General features: G+C 44.2%; 2 protein-coding genes across 2 annotated transcripts in view; one reads left to right on the top strand and one right to left on the bottom strand.

Annotated features, from left to right (window-relative positions):
• Window positions 1-5,112: 5,112 nt before the first annotated feature.
• On the bottom strand, window positions 5,113-11,073 carry MANSC1 (MANSC domain containing 1). Its single transcript, XM_009961805.2, has 3 exons — window positions 10,854-11,073; window positions 9,816-9,956; window positions 5,113-6,104 (listed from the first exon to the last, which is right to left on the bottom strand). Exons 1-3 carry the CDS (start codon window positions 11,071-11,073, stop codon window positions 5,113-5,115), a joined length of 1,353 nt encoding a protein of 450 aa, XP_009960107.2.
• Window positions 11,074-16,471: 5,398 nt separating this feature from the next.
• Window positions 16,472-24,556, top strand: part of BORCS5 (BLOC-1 related complex subunit 5) — a 75,345-nt gene continuing 67,260 nt past the window's right edge. Inside the window, exons 1-2 of the mRNA XM_086465983.1 lie at window positions 16,472-16,529; window positions 17,255-17,398. Coding sequence (XP_086322109.1) covers window positions 16,472-16,529; window positions 17,255-17,398 — 202 coding nt within the window. The remainder of the gene's footprint in view (window positions 16,530-17,254; window positions 17,399-24,556) is intronic.

Raw genomic sequence — 24,556 nt, 5'->3', positions numbered from 1 at the left:
TCCTAACTTGCTTGGGCTACACCGGACTTCAGTAGTGTCAGTGGAACTTGGATTTAGGGATAGAGAAAAAAAGGCTTTTTCGTAAAAGCAGACAGAAAAACTGATTTAGAAACTAACTAAACGGCAGACAAGCTTATAGGAAATCTGAGTCAGAGCAAGGGGGTTTCTACCACCTTCCTATCACAAGAATAAATGCCTGAACTTTGTGCAAATTTTCAGTCTATGTGTTGTTGAGAGGAGTTGCAAAAGACACAATGTCAAAGTCCACTGATCACATCCTTCTTTCAGCATAAGTGGGGCACAGAAAAAACCCAGGCTGCTCCTGGCGGCTTTTGAACATTCAGCTGCTTCTCTGATGTGGCAGGTACCAAAGCACCTTATAAGCACCTATACCTTCTATAGCCATCCTTACTATCCTAGCATTTGGAAGAAACACCGTTGTGGTCTTCAGAGTGACTGCTCAAATCAGCAAATGTTTCAAAAACTGCCTATGGTTTAGCCAGTCTAACCTACAACATCTTGAAGTTGTTCTGGATGTTAACTGCTTGTTAAATTTCTTTGAGAAAATACAGAGTGTACAAATTAATCTTATTATTTTCCTGGATGTTGTCAGTATGATGGAATTTTCAATTTTCTATTAAAAAACAAGCAAACAAAAAAGAATAGGGATCAGAACACCTTGGACACGGCATATCTAAACTCTCTTGCCACTTGAAGACAATGACATTTTACAGGTTGGAAGGAGAGGAGTAACAGAACAGAAATTAATGCACAACCCTCAGGTTGGTTTTTTTTTTTTTTGAAGTGAGACAATATACAGGAAACAGTGATCCAGCGTAGTTATACTGAAACTTAAAAATACATTTATTCATTGTTTATAATATCTACCAAACACAAAGAGCAGCAGTTGCATGCTTTGCACTATGATATCCTCAAGAAGTGTAGAGACCTAGAAGAAAAAAGCAAATTCAGACTGTGGGATCAAGAGTGAGTATAGGCTTTCTGAAGATGAAGACAAATTTTCAACATATCCCAATCCTCCAGGGGACCTACCCATCAAGAGGCTGATAAAGCATCTGGGAATAGCATGTACGCTCCCAAAGGGATGTGCAGGACTTTTAAATGATGACGGGATGCAGCTTTCCCATAACTGTCAATGAACAGGGAGGCAGAGAACTATATTACCTGCATGAGAGAATGAGTAATGCATAGGAAGGGCCCAGCGGTCTAGGCCAATTTCAGGAGCGTGAGGGAGCACAAAGTATAACTTCTCTATATGAAGGGATGCTGGGTGGAAACTGTTGACTGCAGTGATGGCACTTTAAACTCTGTGTTTGTATCAGCATGGAGTGTGGGATGTTGGGATCAAAGCAGTATCTAATGGTGTCATCAGATTCAAATCAACTAAGATGGTTCTGTGGGAGGAAGGAAAATAAGATTCAGTTTTGAAACTGCCTTCTCATGTAATTATTTTTGGGGGTTTTTTTGTTTCTGTTGGTTGGTTAGTAATTTACTTGAAAGAATCCTGAGTATAAGCATTTCCTAGTCTTACAGGAATTACAATACACTGAAGCACTATTTGAAGAGAACATGCCATACCGAGTTTGCAGCCCTTTGAGGTAGGGCCTATGCACTCTTCTCATCCATCTCAAATAGAACTGCAATTTATTTCTTTATGATTGTTTGCAGTGGCTTTAAAATTTGGGCTTTCTATTTGCCTTACTGTACAATACCACAAAACGGTTTTGTTCACGACAGTCTATATTTACACACCTTATGTTTGCTCAGCACTATAAAGCAACAATTTGAAAACAAGCAGCTACAGCATTTATTACATTCTCCGGGTGATCAAAGCCAGTCAGCTTTTGGCCTCATGCCGTAACACAACCGGTTACCTTCAGAAAGAGCCCCCCCCAGTGCACAGGTTGTCATCATATCGTGACAGCCAATTATCCAGTTACACGTGTGGCACACAGTTAAGACCATAGGAGATGCCAATGAAAAAAATAGAAAAGCACACAGAAGTTTTAGATAAACAGTGCTGAAAAGCATAACAAACTGGATGGATTTTTTACAATTAATCTGTCTCACTCCTTTCTGTTTCATTATACAAGACCATTATCCAGACAAATAAATGAGCTCCAAAAATGCATGTAATTAAGCATCATAGCTGAAAGATTGATGATGGAAACTCTCTCTCTCTCACGCTCTGTTAACTGGCAATGCCAATATGTGACTAATAATGCAATCTGATTTAACATTATTAAAATAGAGAAGATAATATGCTAGTTTTGTTGTTTTCTACAGTAGTTCACTACCACTATATGATATAGTAAGGAGTTTTAGAAGTGTGTGTATATAATCCTCCACCCAGAACCTTCCAATAAACAAAACAGCTTTCCTATAAAACATTTTTGCAATGAAATACCCATTGATTCGAAAGTTAAAAACCGAGCTAATTAAAACATTTTTAAATTGGCATCCTCAAACTTGTCAATTCTATTTAATAAACTGCTGTTGCCCTCTAGCGTTCAAACACAGTTTGTAAATGCCCCTCCAGAAAGATCCAAACTGGTCACCTAACAATTCCCCCTTTGTTCTTAATCCAACAAGACAAATGGATGGCAAAAAAAAAGACAAGTGTTTCAGTACACCTGCCTAATACCTACTTTTCTTTGCTCAAGTATAAAAAAGGATTTTTAATGTAAGAACATTTAAAGTTGTTTCACTCAAAAAGTGTGAAAGGCCACTCAGCTCAGCATCCTCACCAAATTAGTCATGGTACCCATGCATCTCTCTGCTTTACTTCTGCCATTCACCGTGCTTGATGCACATTGCTGTTTGGATTGACGGGCAACGTTTCTACCAATATTAGTCAAATACATATCCAGTGCTCTGAACAACCTGAGATATATCTGCCTGCCTTCTCTTGAACATCTCTACTTACCGTATCGTATCAACTAATAACAACCATCTCTCCCTCCAACAAATTACTAATTACAGCAGAAATGCAGTGAGGATTCAGGGATTGTTCTCAGCACCTCTCCTACAATAAGCTGCCATGATGGCAGCAGCAACATAGAAGGCTTCTCACAAAGCTGTAGTTCTTTTGAGAGAAAATTATGGTCAACCTCAGGTCTGTACCTGCATTTATACATCCCACAATTGGGCCTAGTACTTATCATTTTATTAACTCATTCCCAAGAAATGTTGTTCCCCCCTCCCCGTCACATTCCTTGACCAGAAACCTTTGAAAATAGCTATTAAAAAAAAAAACCCAGGTTAAACAAAGTGCAGTCCACAGATAAGCTGATGAACTTCAGTTACTTTTTTTTGGTAATATTGTTCACTTTTAAGAGGTTATCCAAAATGTTTTTAAGTATTGTCAGACTTAAGCAATGTAGAAGACCGGCTGGTTTTGCATCTATAAAGCAATTTGCAGCCCCCATATAGTAAGAATTCAACTACTTGACGTAAGGAACACTGACTTTTCTTTGATCTTTAAATAATGGAATTTTCTGCATAAAGTTATTGTTAGAGCTCTCAGAAAACTCGCCTTGAGGCCATTTTTGGATCATGCCTGCTTCCCACCACACTAAGCTTGACAGATCTAAGAACCTCTTGGACGTGAGTCACGTTTCATATTTTGTAATGGAATTATTTCCTTGTATTCACAAGGCACCCTTCCTTCTCTGGCTTCATTTTTTTTTGTTGATTATGCTGCCTGCCACATGGATACTTTGAAATCTAGTCTTTGATTCTAAAAACAGGCTTAGACTGGGTGTATGTGAAGGGAAATGTGAGTAATGTGAACTAGAAGTTGCGTAGTGAGCAGTAGGTGCTCATACGTACTCTCACTCATCTCTTGTTGCAAAAGCAGGGAACCATACGGAACAACTATGCTTATTACCAGTCACACGAAGATGACCCTAGAAGTGAAGAGGGTGTGCTTTGAGAGCTGATAAGAGCTCTGTGTGTCAGGATGGACAGCAAGTCCAGCACCGTTGCAAGCAGCTCTTTCAAGAGCCACCAGCCTGGTAAGGGAAGTAGAACGTCAGAACCATGAAGATAGTACAACCTTGCTCATCCGCTCCTGCTGACTGTAGGAAACTTCTTTGAGGTTGGCACCCTCCTGCAACATAGCCACCATCTTCCTTTAAAACTTTTTAACCTCCCTTTAGATGTTCAGCAAATGGAGACCACACCTTTCTGTGTGTCTTCTGCCAGCTGTTGTCTTCGCTAAGCCCCCTCAGACATTTCTGCCTGCTCCGCTGTCAGGTGTTGAGTTTCAACTGTTAGGGATTTAGATGTATTAGAATAGATTCTCTCTTGTGCATATGCCAAGTCACTTGGTCATACCGTTTGTTATGGAAGAGCTTGATTACAGCTTGCTTCACTTTGATATGATAAAAACTCTTCTGTCTCTGACACGTATTGCAAAAAACCAATGTGCTACAGGGTGGCGAGCTCTTTGGAAAGGGCAAACTCATATTTGCAGCATGTGGTTTTAAGGATACATTGTGATATATGCAGAAAACCCCATTAAAGACACATATACATCCATAAACTATATGTAGCTAAGGAAAATTGAGCTATGTTATGTGTACTACAATTTTTACTGTTTGTACCTAAAACCATTTGGACGCAAAGCTCTACTATTAAGTACTTCTTTAAGGCTACAAATAGAGTAAATAGGATTGCCAGACAATCATGTAACATTATGGCATCTGGTGCAAATAGCACTGAAAACGCTCATGCGCTGTACAGGTACTCAATTTATTAGGTGTACTTCTATTCCATTAATCTTGTCACAGTACAGATTAAGCTCTTGAAATGCTTTTTCTCCTTAAATATAAGACCTTCTTAGCTTAACTTGGATTTCAGTATTTATTTTCAGGATTTAGTAATAAATCAAAAATGATAGACATTATAGTTCAGCATAGAAAGAGCAGTTCTCTTCCCCACCAAAGCACCAAAGCCACCTGCCACTTCCCCATTAGTGGCCAAAAAAGGAAACCATACTCTTCTGAGATTTCAATATCTACTGTTCCTTTTCAGAGTTTTCCTCTCAAAGATGAGAGGTGCTCCTCACAATCTTATTCCCCCTCCCCATCATACATCAGCATACATTCCATTGATCAAGTAATCCAGCCTGGTATAGTGCCTCTTCTGAAGAGATTCATGTATTTTCTTCCCCGTCAGTGCAATAACTAGGAAGAAGAATGTCACCCCAAAAAGCAAAGCTGCTATAAGGCTGCTTTTTTCTCCCAGCTGAACGACACCTCTCAGAACACTCTCTGGCAGGTAGCTTTCTGAATCAGACGGGTCATAACCCTGAGGGTTGTTTTGGGAAGCCACGGGGGAATCACTAGTAGACAGAGCGAAACCCGAAAAAGAGAGGAGGGTGACATGGCTGGTATCGTTGTAAGAGACAACCGTTGGCTCAGGAGGGATGGCCGGAGTTCCTAGTCCTGACAGCGTGGTAGCAGGTCTAGAATTCATGGTCATCCGCTTGGTTGTGGAAGTAGAAGCAGAAGTTATGGGACTGGAAAGAGGAGCAGGAGTAACAGCAATGGTGGTGGCAGGGAAGCCAGGTTGAGCTCCAGCGGTCGCAGTAGGCGGAAAGGTAGCTCTGGTGGTGGTGACGGCAGTAGGTTCAGCACCACCAGTAGGCAGAGAGGTTGTACGAGATTCCAGTCGTTTGGTACCTGTAGACAGAGGAGTAAGAGCAGTACTGCTGGGTTCAGTAACCCTAGACTGAATGGTGGGGAACGAAGCAGAGGGGTCTCCAATTCGAACAGCAGAAAACGTATTTGGCGTCAGGTTAATTACTTTCTGCCTTGAGGTGGGGTCTAAGCTCTCAGGATGTTTTGTCCTTTGAGATTCAGGAAAAACTGTATGAAATTCACTGCTGTCTAAGTGCTTGCCCATGTTGTTCAGGAGTTCAGATGCCTGATGAAAGACAGATTGTTGCAAAGTAGTGGTACGATTCTGATGGCTAGTCTGACTGTGAGGAATAAAGGCTCCAGCACCTGAAGACAAAGAATATCCATTTGAAGAAAAGTCCTCACTTTTGAAGGATGTATCCTCTGGGGCATGGGTGTCTGGAAACAGAAATTAAATACCAGTATTTAATTATTAAATCTATTTTTGACTATCACAGGCTTACTCTATTTGTTTTTCTCATAAGAGAGATAAAAGGGGGCTCCAGAAATTAATGACTAATGAAAATGAGGCATCATGATCTTCCTTTCTTTAAAATACGCAGGGTGACTTTTAAGTTCTGTGTCGTAAGACCTGTCAGCCTCAAGACTGGGCACATCAGACCCTGACTGCAGCTTCTTATAGCACTTACCTGGGCAGAGTGATCATCCCAATCTGTTTTATACTCATATTGCATGCATGTTTATTTAGAGGTGAAAAGCAGTGTGAGAAGGCCCATTGCCTTCAAACCATTCTCAACCTGTCAGTTTAAAAGTAGATATTATCAACCTCACTTTTATTTGCCAGAAGTACACATTTCCACCTAGCTAAGATGATATATTCCCCTTTCTTGTAACATCCAAGCACCCTGTGATTGCTTGACACAATTCAATTCACATACAAAAATTTTCTTATGATACAAGGTGGCAGTAATACCCCCATTTTATAGACCATTTTATACACATACTGATTTGTAGGAAAGACCTAAGCTCCTATTGCCATGCTAGAAGAAAGACACTGCTCCAAGAGTCTCTGAGGTATTTGCAGTGAAGACCTCCACAAGAAGCAGACTACACTTTATAATTTCTCCAGAAGTTGATATGTATTCGTTGCAAAACAGGTGGGTGAATGTCATTTAATAGAATTTGGAAGCAGGACAACAGTGTTATGCGACAGAAATTCCATACAAACAATAATCCTAGCAGCTACCTGATTCTACGCAGGTATTATAGAGAGACTTTGGGTGAGCATGCACACTTGGAAAGCCTGGCTAACTGTTGGCATTCAGATTTTTTAATATAAATTTTATATTTGTAATTATTATATATATTAACATTCAGCTGCCACACAGAACATTTAAAAGGGAACATGCTCTCAAGTAGTTCTGACTCTCTCATCTCTTTTTTTATAGAAACAAAAGAGATTTGTTAACTGCACTGGAATTGAAATAAATAACAAAAAATCCATGACTTTTCATTGTCATTTATTTCTCAACTAGGAACTCTTATTTAGAGGGATGGATTTATTTCAGTTTTATTATACATTTAAAGAAGCCTAGTTGGCTGCTGTCTTAATATATATTTTCAAGCCTTAAGACTCCACCAAAAAATGAAGTGAAAAAAAAACCAACCCGAACCCCAAATCAACAAACCAAAAAACTGTCAATGCTTTAAACAAGAGCACAACAACAACTACTTCACTTGAACCACAGGCACCAATTTTTATCCTAATCTGTCAGGCTTGTTAGCAAATTAATATCCTAAATACAGATAATAGACCCCAACCACAAGGTCTGACTTACAGAAAAGCCGTACTCTGTTTTTAGAGAGTGGCCTTCAACAACAAAACATTCGGTTATTACAGATGCCAAAGACGCCCAAACTCTCAGCTGTTTCTGCAGCTCTGGACGCATTTCCACCTCAGCGAGGAAATGGCCGGTCACCACCACAGAGTCAGTCCCCAACTCACTTCTTCCCTGTTCCCCATGCACTCCCATTCCCGCTCTCCCTGTGCATTTAAACAAACAGTGGATGCAACGTGACAGCTACAAAGCACTTGCAGTGTGCTATGTCATCGTCAGTTCGCTCGCCTGGGCCACAGCTAGAAAATCGTGGAGCATTCACGCAGCGTTCAAAGGATGGGTGGAGGGAGCACAGGGAGGCCGTGGACAGGAGCTCAGTGTCACTGCTAACCTGCAGCACTTGGATTAATCAATGTAACTGCCTGCATTAACTAACCCTACTCCACAATTTCGGCATCAAACATTGATTTTATAACATTCTTTGTCTCCATTTCAGACTACAAGCTCCCAAATGCAACTGCCCAAAACTGTCACGTGCGAGGTACTGCTGGGATACTAGGATAGATAGGCGTGTTAGTAAGAAAGAACAAGGGCGCTACACAAGTCAAACTTTAAAAAGAGATTAAAAAATCAAAGTGAGCCTGCGGATATCTCAAATCTAATCAGCTGCATTTGAAATCAAACTTCAGGTTGTCACTTTTAAAAAACAAATTAAACACCTCCTGAGCATACTTTGCTAGAACCCACCAGTCTTGCACGGAGATCTTAGTGGGGTGGAAAAGCCAAGCGCCACAGAAGTACATGAATAGCAGAAACCAGAAATCTTATTTCTTTTTTAGCAATAGCTCCTTGCAACTGGGACCAAGAAATGTTTTCCTTCCCAAGCCACAGGTTGTTCCCATTAGTCAGCAGCCACAAGAATAGTTAAAAAAAGAAAAACAAAACGTAATTACTAGCACAGAATCAGTATTTCAAGTTGCTTTATTACAATAAAGTATCTTTCCCCTTTCTAGTTTGGTTTTCAGGGTAACCACATGCAGATTCTCATACGAAAAAATGAAGCTTGAAATGTTTGTCAGTACCAACACCGCTCAGGTACTACCTTTGAAAACTTATTAGGAACATAAAGTAAATAAGCTAGCATAATCTTTCCATAATTCAATGTCCACAGAAGCTAAAAAATGCAAAATGAAAAGGAGATGGTATATGCAATCAAACCGTTAACCAAGCATTACACTACATGCAGGACAAAAGCACTATTACATCTCTTGTTTCTTTGTTTGAAAGCCCTATGTTCTTCTAGGGGAGGAAGAGCTGGAGGAAAGAATAGTTCTAACAGTAATTTTACAGGCACGCAATTAATTTGTTGCACATTGCTTTTGCCCAATTCCTGTACAATTGTGCTTGCACAAAAATAATTGGTAACATTATGGGAATAATTTTTCTACATATCCTGCTGTCGCTCCTTGCATAGTTCCTCTTGGAAAAGTTCTCTTCAGCAAAAGCTCAGTCTCTGGAAATACAAAATTTATGCTCTCTCAGGCAGCCACACTAAAACCACCTTGTGAACTCTTGGCAGGAGAACAGTCTAACTATCAGTTTCTTATCTGAGCTGTTCAAACAGGTCTGGTGCAAGCCAATGTCAGTCAACAAGTAAGACTCGCTGTTAAAAATCGCACAGCACATGACAGATAGAGAGAAATTTCTGAGTGTGCAGCCCACATGTCATAAAGCTTGGAGTTAGTCAGTTTGCATCTGTGCTTCGGGTTCCCTAACTGAAAGTAGAAAATAATGATTACTATTGCCAATTACTCAGTAACATCACAGTGGTGCTCTGAGGCTTGCCCAACATTTGCTCGGTGTTTCTGCCTGTGCATATATGGTATTCACCAGTATAGTATGGATCCTTTGAATACGCAGACGGCTACAAGGGCATTGTATTTCCATTGCTTTCAGTGATACTATTCAGCATCATGTACAGGAAATTTTCCTTCTTGAATATATCAAGATAGAAGCAGCTTCTTTTTGTTTTAAGCAAAGGAAAACTATGAGGAGTTCTGAATCTAATATGAGGGAGTTTCATAAGGGTCGGGATGCTATTCCAACTGGGAAGCTGAGCGCATCCAGGAGCTCACCACACACCTGCCCATCCATCGTCCACAAAGCGAAAAAGCTGCATTTTGAAATTACAGTCCTTAGCTTAAAACATTTTACTAAAAACACAACCCCCAAACATTTTCTGGTCCTACTGAAAAGCCACAGGTGAAAAAGTCATCTAGTGTGGGGACTGGTGGCTCTAACTATTATTTACCTCTAGTTATCTTGTAGCTCACAAGTCCTGTTGCCGGTTTCATCGGACAAGCCTCTGTGCTAGGGCAGTAAAACAGGTAGCAGTTTGGATGTGCACTTGTCCTTCGAGCATCAAAAATAATTAAATTACACTTCTTATCTCCTGCAAAACATGATAAATACAAGTTTCAGCAGTAAGAACTTTTATAGCACCTTGATAATGAGCTCTAGTTTGTTAAATTATTTTTTCCTCATGTGAGTAAGAAGAAAACTGCTAACATATAACATTCCTACAGGAAAAACAACCCAGGACTGCAAAAGAATGGCCCAGGGCCAATATACGGAAGGTCACACCTTCCTTTTCCTGTACAGATAGCTTGGGGAAATAATGAGTCTAATCCCTCATCCTCCCCTCACCCGTACCACACTGGCACCACTTCATGTCATAATTTCTTGCTTGAAAGTCCTGATAAATCTGAAAACCTCCTTGATACGGGGAAGGACATGATTTATACACTTTGCCCTATCACATCCCAGGAACCGCTTGGCTCGTTGCTGCTTGGGGGTTACATTTACCACTGTCATTTGTACTTGCTGCTCTACCTCCTGCTGCTCTCTAAGAGCTTGATGCAAACCAGCGGTCTCAGAGCAGGATAAGCACTTTCATTTTTGGCTAAAATTAAATGTAGCGCAAAACATCAGTTCCTTTGTAGTGCGTCTACTAAACACAGACTAAGCATCTTAGGGTGTGGGGATCTGAGGGGGTTTAACATTTAAAACGACTGCGGTTTCTTTGCTGCAACTATTTGCCTGAGCACTACGGGGTCTTGCGTTGAGATCCAACATCACACCCGGCAAGGAGAGACCCAACGTAACGCTTGGTACCACAGGATAGCAGCCACAAGCCGTTACTGGTCGCAGCGTGAACGAAAGGATAAATTAACGATTCTGTGCTGAATCCAGGGAAGAGCACCGAGCACCACGCGAGCCCAGGCTTCAGAAAGGGACCTCCCGGGTGTTCGCGCGTACTAGCAGGAAAGACCGAGGAGGAGCCGGTTACCTGGGAGCTTCTCCCCCGCGCAGCAGGCGCGGACGCAGGCCTGCGGGGTCGGGGCGTACGCTGGCTCTGCGCCCCGGACGCCCTGGGGCAGGGACAAGTCCATATCGATGATGGTATTTTCCATTTTCTCCGCGGAGCACTCTTGGCCCCGCGACGGGCCGGCCATCGCGCAGGTGATCACCAGCAAGCACGCCGGCCACCGCCTGCTGCCGGCAGACATGGTCACTCGCGGCGGGGGTAGGGGGGGGGGGGGTGCGGGAGGGTGGTCCTCGCAGGGTTGGGCTGGGCCGGGCTGGGCTCCGCGGCCGGGAGCGGGGCCGGCGCGGGAAGGGAACGGCGGGCGGCGCGGCCCGGCGGCACGTCCGGGAGGAGGGACCGCGGGGGAGGCGGGCCCGGGCCGCCTGCCCGCCCTGCTGCACCACCCGGCGGGGCTGCGGTGGTGTCCCCGCTCCCGCCGCCCCTCGGCGGGTCCGGGGGCTGGTCCCGAGCGGCAGGCGCAAGGGAAAAACCTCCCGGTGAAACTCTTCAGGTGGCGGCGGTGGCGGCGGCGGTGAGGCCGAAGCGGTTCTGCTCGCAGCCTGACCTGCCTCTTCCCCGACTGAGATCCGCGTTCGGAGGGTGTAGGGAAAGCGATTCATATCCCGGCCCAAAGGGACATGGGCGACTTCGATGTCCGCGTCAAGGTCTCTTTGGCACCTGAGTAATCCTGTTCAAACCAGAGCCAAGCAGAGGGTGTTTGCTGGATGGGAGCTGCACGGACAAGCCTCTCCAACTGGGAGCATGGACTGGCAGCTTAGCCATTCTTCCCTTAACAGCCTGACTGCAATTGCTTATTGAAATTTTTCAGTTCCTCTTTCTAATTTTTTTTTTCTTCTCATTTTTGAGGAGCAACATTGAGGAGTAAAAGTGGCCCAGAAAGTAAGGAGTGCAACGTGGTCTAGTGGAAGGTGTCCCTGCCCTTGGCAGGGAGGTTGGAACTGGATGGTCTTTAAGGTCCCTCCCAACCCAACCCCTTCTGTGATTCTATGAATTAAGGGATTGTAAGCTCTATTCCTTCTTTTTCAAGTCTCTCACTTGAGAGACTCTAGGTATTTAGAATAATACAATTGTCTGTAAATAAACAATATTTTCGTTTTAGGAGTGGTCCATTACCTGAAGAGGTACCAAAGGGCAGGTTATTTTACACATTGTAATGGTTAGGGTAGAATAATGAAAATAGGGAGCCTGGTCACGTCTCTAGCAGACATCTGCTGTCTAGTTTAAAGAAAGAAACTTAAACTGAGGTGAGACTTCTTGCTTCACAGAGATCCTTCCCTGGAAGGGGCGCGGCACCGGCAGCAGCAGCAGTGGTGGGGGCACAACCTGCTTCACGCTGCCCTGTGCTCTGCCAAACACCATGAACCCATGCCAAGGGATGGGCGGCTGACTAACGCGCAGCCAGTCCCTGTCTACTTTGTTAATACATCTGGGTGTGGGCTTTTATTTGGACATAAGCATTGTAAGAGACTGAGCCCATCACCCAATTTCACATCAAATGGCCGATTTGGGAAAATTTCTAATGTTTTCATTGCATTTCTCACATTCTTAGTGGGTTTTTTTCCTGAAATTTTCATCTGCACTCATTTAAGAAAATGTTTATTTCTAGCCAGGTTTCTCTCTTTTGATAAACTGGTAAAATTATTTTCACTGTTAAAAGAAAAAGCTGTAAGAGAATGTGAACATTTAAGGTGTCACCTGTTAACCGCATCACACAGTGAATGAACTATGGGAATGAATACTAAAAGCAAGCACAGATATTACCTCTGCTATGTGTTAGGCAAAGTCACAGCTGCCACCTGCCTTTGCTTAAACAGTGGTGGTGGGAGAAGCTGAGCTGAAAGAAGCTCAGAAAAAAAAGCTGAAGGTCTGGCTGGGGTAGTTGTAACTGGAGGGTGAAGAAATTGATTGTTTATTAGGACTATTAGGATAGAGGTAAGGATTAGGGGTGTCCAGGTACCAGAAAGACAGAGAATGTGGACCTGCACAGAGACAGGGTCAGACAATTATGGGAATATTAGAAGGGCTGGTACAATAATATGATATAAGCAGGGCAGAAGAGATACTATGGGATAACACGATTACCCTGGTCCAGCCACCATTGCCCTTTTCCCTCCTTCCTACCTCTTCTTTGTAGGGGTGGGCACTGCACCTCCCTGGAGAGAGCAGATGCAACTCATCCAGGCTGATGAGGTGCAGAGAAGCTGAGGTCCATCAAAAGCCACACAGAAATCACTGCCAATGGCTAGGAGAGGGCTAGTTTTGGCCAGTAGCTGCTGCGCTCCCCTCCCTACTGAGATGGGAAAGAAGAGAGGCCAAGAGAGGGGAGGATGGCTGGAGCCTGTGATGGTGCTAAGTTGCTAAAGGTGTTTTCCTAACTCTCTAGAGCATCTCTCTGCTTGGGAGCTGGTGCCCTACAGGATGAAATACCTGGATGCAGATAAGAGGAACTTCAAATATATATATATATGTACATTTGTGGGTATTATACTATATGTATTGTTGTTCAAGGAGATAAATCACTTGACACAGATGTGGGTATCTCCAGGTTTGCTTTATTAACAACTCAGAGTTGGTCCAACACCCCAAATGTCTGGCAACTGAATTCCAAGTCCTTGCAGGTTTTATACCTTTTCTTTATCAATATAGAGAGTCCAAAGTCTTTGTAAATTTTCACTCAACCTTTCAGTTCTTCATATTCACCACTTATTAAATCTGCTCACAATCCCCTTACTCAGCTGGGTTCGTCTTTTCTGGTTCCAATTCTTGTTTTCGGTTTCGGGTCATTTCCGGGTCATCATCTACAAAATTATCTTTTCTACTAGTCCTATATGGTTACAATTCTAAGAACTTCTGGCATCAAGTACTTATAAGGCACAAAGTTATTTAAGGCTTAAGCAATAAGTAAAATTCAAACAATCCTAATTCTAATCTTAATTCCCTGTGCTCAGCACACCTGTTATTAATTAATCACTGGTATTTTATTTTCCTACATGATCTGCATGACTGTGTTTTAAACCAATCCCAGGAGAGTCTAGACAAAGGACAAGGCTAAAAACATTTTCTTGGCTTTTAGAGTAGCTTATTCAACTACAAAATTTTGCTACAATTGTTAACCGCCTTGCCCCCGAGGGTCTTTGTAAGTCTAGCTCAGAGAGTCCAAGAGTGTGGCAGCCACATCTTGCAATGCTCGGTTGCAGCAATGAGGCTGAGAGGACTGTGCCCGCCTAATTGGGACTGCACCCCAATGTGTCATGATGCAGGTGGGTCAGGGCTAGTCCTGTGTTACCCCCATGCACAGCTTCTGCCTTAAGCCCTAGCCAGGCCCTTCTGAGAAACCTGCAGCTACATATTTAATGTACCAGTTTCAAATAACCCACTTGTGTCAAGCACTGAAAATACAGAGTAAGTCATAAAGGAAAAATTAAACTGATAAGAGTTGATTTAAAATATTTGCCAAGACCCTTAAGTCACTTGGGTCATGGTAATACCTCATATTTATATATTCTAATGTAGATACAGAATCATAGAATCATTCATGTTGGAAAAGACCCCTGAGATCAAGTCCAACCATCAACGCTACTCTACCAAGTATACCCCTAAACCATACCTCCAAGCACCATATCTAAATGACCTTTAAACACTTCCAGGGATGGTGACTCAACCAGCTCCCTGGGCAGCCTGTTCCAATGTCTGACAACCCTTTCAGTGAAGAAATTTTTCCTAATGTCTAGCCTAAACCTACCCTCGTGCAGCTTGAGTCCATTCCCTCTTGTTCTATCATTCACTACCTGTGTACAACCGTACACTGCTTCAGGTACATTGATTTAGTTACTGGCTGCAGGACGCTACAGAGGACTTGTATTACATCCATGTTAGAAACAAAATAAAGAATTCACTTACACCACTAACACATTAAAATATACCTTTATTTTAATAATGTTTTCAAAGCTAACATTCCAAGTGGTAGACACATATGTTGGCTGATAAATTAAAAACTCTTTTGGGGTGGTGATATACTGCAAATTCAGTTTCACAATAATAAATGAAAACACTTCAGCAAAGGGTGGGAAGTCCATAACACATAAGTGGAAAGGACACAAACTGAAGTTAAATGTGTTGACTGAATGCACCTAATTTAAAAATTTGTCCAGGACTGATGGGTAACATCAAATGACATTATGGCAAGCACTGGTTAGGCTGTAGTCCTACGGACATCATGCACTTTATCTTTAAATACTGTATTTATCTTTAAACACTGCCAGTCTTCCCTTAAGAGCCACTGAGACTACTTGCAGGTGTGACTTTAATCATGTGTGTACATATTGCAGATTAGGAGCTCAAGTTTGAAAACCAAATTGTGTCAATGACATTTTGTTCTTCCCCCAAAATAATTACATTGCGCTCATGCTATTTATTTTTTATTTTGGCAGGAATCAAGCAGTTGTTCAGGTAGTTGAAAGAAAGGTCTAATAGGTTACTAAAACACATTGTACAGCCTACAGCCAGCAAAAAGTGGTGTTGGATCAGGATTGTCTTCCTGTAGCCTCGATCTCAGTAACAGTTGTGAGGTGCAGTTCCCACGAGATAGAGCATAATTTTAGCAGCAATTAGCACAGGCAGCCAAGAGAAATGATGCAGAATTCAGTGCAGAGCTTCCACCATCGGGCATCATGTGTGCACGGAGAACAGGCTCACTCAGAAGACAGCACACACCAGCACTCTTCCATATTTATAGACAACTCTTCTGTCATAGGCAGCTGGGTGGCCTCTTCGCTGATTTGACTGTCAAATATGAAAACAGTAAGTCTGAAATCTCATGTTTCCTTCTCCTTTTCTCCTTGTCACTTTTTTTTTAATTATTTTTTTTGCTTAGCCTGTCTGTAGTTGTCTGTGAACTTTTGGTCCAGGCTGCTTTTGCCCCACTCCTGGCACAAGGATAAGGCAACAGCCCTTTCCCGCATGTGACTGCTCGGTGCTCTGCCGCGGACAAGGGGCTGCAAGTTGGTATTTTTTGGGGGGAGCAGCGATGTCTGCGAACCCGCCAAGAAAGCCAGGGTAGAACAGCGTGGCCCTGCTGGGGGTGGCTTTATCAGGCAGTCAGCGACGCAGATCCAGCACTCTGGAGTTTGGCGGGTTTACCTTATGACAGAAAAATTAATATCCGTAATTAAAAAAAAAAACAGATTAGCGCTGTTTCGGCCCCCTATCGGAGTCACCCGTGCGGGGCAGTTTACAGCAGGGCCGCGGCGAGGGCCGGACCCCCCGCGGGCCCAGGCGCCTGCAGGCCGGGCGGCGGCGGGGAGAGGCCTCCTGCCTCAAAGCCGCCATGCCCTCCGCTGCCTCCGCTTCCCGGCCCCCGCGGCCGCGGCCTCTTGAGCGGAGCCCCGCCTGCCGCCGTGCCGTGCCGCGCCGCGCCGCGCCGGGCGGGGCCTGCCCATGACCCGGGCGCAGCCGCCGGCCGGCGCAGCCGGAAGCCCCGTTGGCGGGCGGCGGTGGCGGCCGGGGGAGCGACGGTGCCCCCCCGCCTGCAGGAGCAGGGGGAGGAGGCCGGTGGCGGCGTCGCCGCCGCCGCCTCCGCCATGGGAGCGGAGCAGAGCGCGGAGGCCGAGAGCCGCCCGGGCGAGCCCAGCGCCTCAGGTCGGTGCCCGCCGCGTTCCGGGGCGGGAGGAGAGAGGAACGCCCGTCGGCGGGCGGCGGCCGGGAGGGCGAGGGCCTCGGGAGCGGGGCTCCCCGTCCCTTTGGCGCGGCGGGGGTGCCTGCGGGGAGGGGTGTGCGGTTCTGTGGCGGTGCAGCGCCCCGCTGCAGGGGCCTGGAGCAGCGGTGGCGGAGGAGGCGAGGGGCGGAGGCGGTTGCTGTGGAGAAGGGAACGGCCGCTTCTCTGCGAGGCAGCAGCTGGCGGCGGCCCGGCCCTTCCTCCGGGGCGGGCGGGGAGGGCGCCGCGCCCGCTTCGGACGGCGAGGGGAGCACCACCCGGGGGGGTGTGTGGGGGGGTGTGGGGGGGGGCAGGACCGTCGAGGTGGGCGCACCCCAGAGTTGGGCGGGGGCCCGTCTCCCTCTGGCGGGGCGCGGGAGGGAGAGAGCAGGGTGCAGAGCTCGGGGGAGGGTAACAAGGAGGGTGTCACGGGTGTCGGTGTTTCAAAATCAGTTGTTACCTGATTTTGGAAAAGCTTTGCTGGACATAATACGTTCTTGGAGAGAGGGTGAGAAGGGAGCTTACAGTCCTTCAGTGATCTCGGTAATGGGTTTATACTGTAAAAAAATGTACCTGTACTATGTTAAACACAGCAACATTTGCTTAGGGTTGCTCTGATGGAGTCTGCTTATTAATTTGATCATTCTGTTTCCTTTCTGTATCCTTTCAGCATCTCCGTCGCCAGCCAAGCAACGAGCAAAAATGGATGACATTGTGGTGGTAGCCCCAGGAACACAATCCTCCCGGAATGTTAGCAACGATCCAGATGTCATAAAACTGCAGGAAATTCCAACTTTCCAGCCCCTTTTGAAAGGTAAGTGATTGTTCCTCCTCTGTTTTTAAGGACTTTTTTTTTTTGGTACCTGATGGAACGTGTGCTTTGCATATCCCGAGGTTCCTACCAAAGTTCGTGTTTTGTCTGTATTTTTCACTACCCCTCTTGTTTTAAACCTTATTTTCTTTTGTTCTTTCATGATTATTCCCAACCTTCTAAGTGGTGGTTGAACTGGTTTAGAGGTGTGCTAGTAATGTTCCCTACAGTGGAACCATCTACTGTGAAGACAGTACAGCTTCAAGCATGCCAGCTTGCCCTGTACCGCTGATTGATGAGAGATGCTGTGTTACATTCTAATACATAATGGACCAGTCTCTAGTTTTGCTCTAGGCTTTTAAAAACTTCGGTGTGTTACTCTCTCGGAGTCATAGCTACCTCTGTATGGATTCAGTTGCTTGAAATCAAGATATCTTATGTGGGTTTCCAACCTAAATTTTGTTGGTTTTTGGAGTGGGGTCAAGGGGGTGAACTGAGGCTTGCATGGGTCTTTAAGCCCTGTGTTGACAACATCCCTTTATATCAGTGAACTTCTTAAATTCCCACTATATCTTTTTTTTTTTTCTCCATTTCTTTTCCTCCCAGTCTTTTTTTCCTCTCTTCCCTTGCACCTATTCTTTGTTCCTTCTATTCCTTTCAAAGGGAAGTGAAGATTTAAATCAGAGTTGTCAGTCCTACAGTTTGCCAAAAACTGTGCATTTTGTGGCCTGGCTTGTAGCTACCTCTTTTTCTGGGGACTGAGCAGTGTCCTCAGTGTCTGAAAGTCCCTTAGGAAGGAAGATGCCTGGAGCAGCCTGCACAAATTGATTTGGTAAAAGCAGAAGAAATAAGGAAGTTTTAATCTGAGAGACCAAATTTAGAAGATGCATTAACATCTAGCACTGAGGTTGTTGTGTAGGGGCGTGATGACGAAGAGTTTCAGTTCCACCCAGCCTCAAAATGTGGTGAGCAAACTTGGGTTGCATAAGGGCTGTGGGATTCCTGGGAAGTGGGACTGATGATTGCATCCAGAGGTGGTGGTCCTGTATGGGTGGTTGAGGAGCAAGGATACAGCACTTGAGGGGAGGGGGAGTGAGAAAGAAGAGATAGCAGCAGCCATGTGGCTGATACAGGAAGGTTGGAAGGCACTGCCTTAGATGGCCAGTCCAGGTCCTTTAACTCCTAAACGTGCATGCTCTAAGTTGTTTGATTAGAAGTCATCTTGGTCACTGAGTTGCTTTTGCTGGTCTTCGGACCTGAAGCTGTATGGGTATGATAAAAACCTTCTTTTCTATTTCAGTCACTTGGCCTGCTAAGAGTTTCCGTCCGATTCTCTTGAGATCTGGTGACATCTGGTGACTGCTCAAGAGTGTTGCATGCTTAATCATGTCTACTTTTGTGAACAGCTTTTTCAGCCTCAAATACTTGTTATTACTTGAACAACAGGACTGCGATACTTGTGTTCACTACAGAAAGCAGTGTGGTCTGTTGGGTGAGTTGAGAGACCCCAGATCTGCCACAGGCCGGCTCAAGAAGCTGTTCTGTTTGGACTGGTCTCTTCTCTGTATTCTTTACATACAAGATCATGTTCCTGGAACGGATGAAGAGATCTTTTAGGAGTTAATTCTAAAAACTTATGTCTTGTGATCTACCAGCTTGGAAAGCTGAAGATGTGAACTCATAGCACTTGCGAGCTTCATTATTCTTTTCAATTTCTCCTTGGCTAAGCAAAGCCAAGGGGTTTTATTTTGCTTTTAGGTCTCAGAAGAAGCCTAATAGTTAAACTGATGGACTGGGGAAGCACATGGTAATGAAGAGACTGCATGTTATTGAGAGACAAAGCACTTAAGAGCCGAAGCACTAGTCTTTCCTAGCCATACTGAGTTGAGCTTGTGATTGGCGAAGCTGGAGATATTTAGCATTGTGCACCCTTGCATGGAAGAAAATCATAGAATTGTAGAATGTTTTGGGTTGGAAGGGGCTTTTAAAGGTCATCTTGTCCAACCCCCCTGTGGCAAGCAGGGACATCTTTAGCTAGATCAGGTTGCTTAAAGCCCTGTCCAACCTGACCTTGAATGTTTCCAGGGATGGGGCTTCTACCACCTCTCTGGGCAACCTGTTCCAGTGTTTTACCACCCTCATTGTAAAAATTTTTTCCTTTTATCTAGTCTAAGTCTACCCTCTTTTATTTTAGAACCATTACCCGTTGTTCTATCGCATCAGGCCCTGCTAAAAAGATTGTCCCCATCTTTCTTATAAGCCCCCTTTAAGTATTGAGAGGCTGCAATAAGGTCCCCCCAGAGCCTTCTCTTCTCCAGGCCAAACAACTCCAACTATCTCAGCCTTTCTTCATAGGAGAGGTATTCCAGTGTTGTGCCCGTTACGTCTTTCCTACTAGGTTTTCCTGGACTTCTGAAGCAAAAATTGCACCTCAGAGTTACAGCTCGGATTGTGTAGGGTCCTTGTGAGTAATGTTTGCTTTTTTTGAAGTGCTGCTGTTGTTACTGAGGGTGCATAATAAGCAGTGTTTGAGAGGTCAGCATTTAAGCATTTGCTGATTCCAGTGTTTGAACCTGTCAGACATAGCCGTTTGGTGGGGCAGGCGCTACTGTCTTGAAGTGGTTGTGTAGCACCTGCTGTGTTGAGTCAAGAACTGGAATGTCTTTTTGCTTAATGCCAGGGACTGTCTTCCCTGGTGCTATATTCATGTGGACAGAAGGGGGAAGAGTGTCCCACATGCGGTGGGAATCCCAATCCTACGCAAACTGAGAGGAGAGAAAAACTAGTCTTGGGGAGTACAGCTGGGAGTGAAGAGCCCAATTGTTGTTCTCTAGAAACTGCTATATAGTTGGAGTGTTTGCAGGTTTTTTTTTCCTGAATGCAAACCCCACTTCTATTAGAAATGCTAGCAGGGAACTTCAATGCTTTTCTCCCTGGTCACAAGCATTCCCTATAGAGACTTCTTTGTAAGAGATACAGAACAAAACATGATGTGCTGTTTCTTTCCTGTATGTGTGTTCCTGAAGATATTAGCATGAAAAATAAGCTTCTCTCTGTTCAGTGTCTCTGGTTCTTGCAGTCTGTTCATAGCATGGAGTCGTCATCAGCTATGTATAAAATAGTCATCTTCTCTGACTGATCTGAGATGGTGATACTTCTGTAGCTTATGAAAAAAGCAGCACATCTGCAGGTGTTTGGAAAAAAACCTAAAAAGGCAATCTTCTGTGTGGTTGTGACAGTGGAAGGTTGATGAGGTACTACAGTGTGGGATTTCTCTCAGAAATGTTCTTACTAGATCTGTAAAGTATCACCTCTGACCAGGGATTTGGCTTTTATGACTGGGGATCCTCTTTGAGGATGGATGACTGCTGGCAAGAGATGGGATCCACTTGACAAAGTGCGGCTAGAGCACCTTTACCAACAGGTGGGCCAACCTGAAAACAAGAGCATTAAATTAGGAATGATCAACAGGGTTGGAAGCAAAAGGGTGAATATTCTGTTGCGTTTTTTTTCTATGCAGGTTTTTTTGGTAATTAAAATAAGATGCTTGGGGTAAGGAATTAAGCATTGTTACAAAGCTTCCTGAAAGCTTTTGAAAAGGGTGTTTAGGCTTTCAGCTCATGTTGTGAAAGCAAAATGCTCGTGGCATTCTTCCAGAGGGCAATGGCATCTCTCTCAAGCCTCAAGAAAGAGGTCTGTCTTTCTGGTAGCATGAAGTGTGGTAAACAAAAAAGCCAGGCGTGTATAAAGGACCTATTAGTGCGTATTAGCAGTATAGGAGAAACTGTTCGAGAACTAGTCATCCAGCTACATATGTAATTCCTATTCTGTGCCAAGGTCAGCAAGACCTAAGGCAAACAAAATGTTGCGAGCTTGATAGCAGGAACAAGAGTTTTGACTGGTGTATCTCTTAATTTAACAATCAAATTAAAATGGGTTGAGAAAGACACTTTCCTTGACTGAAAAATTCTGAGAGAGGGAGCAGGACATGGGTGAAGTTGGAGTATATGTGTCTGGGGCTCCGTTTTGGGCAGCTGTCTTATAAGTGGCAAGCTCTAGGTTTCATAAGACAAAGTAAATCTTGTGGGTCTTTTTTAAGGAAGTCAATGGAATTGATACCCATTTGTGACTATGTCTTCTTGCAGGAAAAAGGACTTGGCTTTCATTGCCAGTGTGTTAAATGAAAAGCAAAAGGTTCCAAAGTTTGTATTAGAAGAAAAGTCTTGTTACTTAGCAGAAACTGTATCACAAACAGATTCTAGGCTACATCAGTGGTTTCTGGCAGTATTTAATGTCAGGTTGGTCATTTGTTTTGGAAACTCAAGGTACAAAAGTGTACATTAAAGAAATGGACTTGTCTGTATGATGGTGACAAAAAGATTTCCAAGCAGCAATCCTTCTTCTGGGCAGGTATCTAAAATGGAAGTTTGAAAGAAATAAAGTCTAGAATGGAGTCGTAGAATCACAGAATGGTTTGGGTCGAAAGGGACCTTTTAAAGATCACCTAGTCCAACCCCCCTGCCATGGGTTAGGGACACCTTCTACTAGACCAGGTTGCTCAAAGCCCCATCCAACCTGGCCTTGAACACTTCCAGGGAGGAGGCAGCCACAGCTTCTCTGGGCAACCTATGCCAGTGTCTCACCACCCTCATCATAAAAAAAAAAAAATAATTCTTCCTTAGGTCTTCCTTACGTGCAATCTAAACCTACCCTCTTTCAGTGTAAAACAGTTATCCCTCATCATGTTACTACATGCCCTGGTAAAAAGTCTCTCTCTGTCTTTCTTATAAGCTATATTTATCCTATGGAGGCTTTTTTCTGGAAATAAACTTGTTCCTACTTATGGCTAGAATTCTGTACTGGTAAAAGGTCTTCAGTGTGAAGCAGCAAAAGAAACAGAGGTTACTGTCTCACTGCAAAGGCACTGTGTGAGCAGCAGAAGCTTCCTTACTTTCCTGTGCCTCCTCCCGTCCCTATAGGATTTTGCAATTAGTTTGCACTCCGATCTCGTTTCATTGTTCTTCTGGTCACCCTGGTTGTATTGTGTGCATTTGAGATGTCATGACTGGCTGACAAAAGCTGCCAGAAAGGCAATCGCTTTCTGCTTTGGCTGGCCAAGCTCCATCAATTATTAATTTTGAAGTGAATCTCCTGTAATTTCCAAATACTGTGATCAGTCTTGTTAATCTTACTGGGCTACTTGTGTCTGTTGACAGACTTGCAGACTCCAACCTGGTTTTTGAAAAGGGAATGTCTTAGCGAATGGCCTTCATGCTTTATTGAAACGCTTCTGGAACATCTGAAAACAAAGGGGTTTTAGTAGCCCATGGCTTGTATGGAAAATGGCAAGTTTCAAGTTGCGTTCTGTTTGGTTTGGCGCTGAGCTAAAAATTCAAGTAGCATGCAGGTATGGGAAGAGAAACTATTCTTGTTTTGGAGACAAGTTCTTCATACTGTGTAAGAATGACTTTCGGATTCTTCTTGTGTTTGGCGCTTGCTGCACAGTAGTTCATTGAATGCCCAGGCTGGCAGCTTGCCCCTGTTGAAATGGGGACTTACACCTTGTTGCTTTTGCTTCTGGCCATGTGGGCGTGTTCCCCATGGTGCTCTGGCTCTGGTATTTGTTGGGCTCTTTGGTAGAAGATGTAGAAGACATATCTTTTACTGGTTAGTTCCATGCCAGCTTGGTGAGTGGAGCCAGCTTGCAGAAGAGGTCAGTGAGTGGGTAGAGTTGATGTCTGATAATTGACAGGAGCAGTGGTGGAGGAGGAGCCCAGGGCATTAGATCCCCTTTTCAGTAGCAACCTATTAAATCGGCTCAAGTCCGGTGACTTCCTTACATCTCGATACTGTGTTGGTAGTGACACCGAAATAATTAGTTTAAGCATTGCCTGTTCTATCTGTGTCTTGTAATAGTATCATACAGAGGACTCTATAAATTAGGTTGTGAAGTAGCTTCTGGTGGTGAAATGTGATTAAACTGCTCCTGGGATGTGCCTGGGCCGTCTGTCCAGACTTCTGTGTTAGCTGTGTGCTGCAGTTGTGCTTTGTTTCCTCTTGCTTTAAATGTTTTGGGTTTTTACAAGGTGATGGACTATTTTCTGCTGCTGATGATTATACTGTATTAGGGACAATGTCTTTTTCAAAATGTAGGAAGACAAATTCATGCCCAGATGGTCACTTATGTGCCTTATGAAATGAAAACTGGAATTGGTTTTCTGTGCTGGGCAGAAGTCCTCTGGCTCCTCTTCAGCTAATGGCAAATGCCTTTTTGATGCCTTTCACTTGATGCCTGTGCTGTGGTCTGTCAGGGCTGCTCCCTGGGTGGCAGTGCAGGGAGGACTGTGACGTTCCTCTAGGTGGGTCTTGTGCATTACAGTTAACCTGTAACTAAACCAGCACCTGCAGTAGCTTGAAACAAACTTTTGGTAACCAGTCCCCTGTAAATACTGGCAATTCTTTTGTGCTGCCATTTTCCTTGTCAGTTCCTGCTCATTTCGAGGAAGCAGCTGCCAACATGATGGTATCATCCCTTGGAAGCATAAGTGGTACGGAGTGCTGAGCGTAAGTGGTATATACCATGAGTTCAGTGAATGTGGGCTCGTGGTTATTTAGAGATAATTCAGCAACCCTGTCTTGTGTTTTGAGTTATCTGTGGAAGAAATCTTAATTAAACTAAAAAAAAAAATAATTTGTATGGTAGGTATTGAATTGTTGAAGCTGTTGCTGATGCCTGCTTGGCCTGCTGCACAAGAATGTGATGATACTGTTGTTCTTCTTTTTGTCTGACAGTCTATGGTTTGTTGCGTGCAAGTTCCCCTGAGAGCAGGGATCATTTCTGTGAGGCCATGGGCTGATACGTAACTGGAGACTGTGGCTAATGAACAGGTCAGGTATGGGTCATGTGCTGAGACTGCAGGTTGCATTTGCCATGATACGCAGCATGTCTTCTGTCAGAGGAACTCCTAATTTGCCCAGCACTGACAGAAACAAAGTTAGTGAGGGCTGCTGAGGCTCTCAATTCAGGCTCGCCTGCCTTCCCAGGCATATCCCATAGGTGAGAGGTGGCTGCTCTGCAGACCTACAGCGAGTTACTTGTGGTGCACTCCATTCCTTTGTCAAACATACATGGTGTGCATCTTGTAGCTTGTAGCCATATGA

This window comes from Leptosomus discolor, chromosome 1, assembly GCF_034619465.1.
Source record: "Leptosomus discolor isolate bLepDis1 chromosome 1, bLepDis1.hap2, whole genome shotgun sequence".
NCBI classification, from domain to species: Eukaryota; Metazoa; Chordata; class Aves; order Leptosomiformes; family Leptosomidae; genus Leptosomus; species Leptosomus discolor.
The sequence above is the reverse complement of the archived record's forward strand: the minus strand, read 5'-3'. Positions and strand labels throughout refer to the sequence as shown.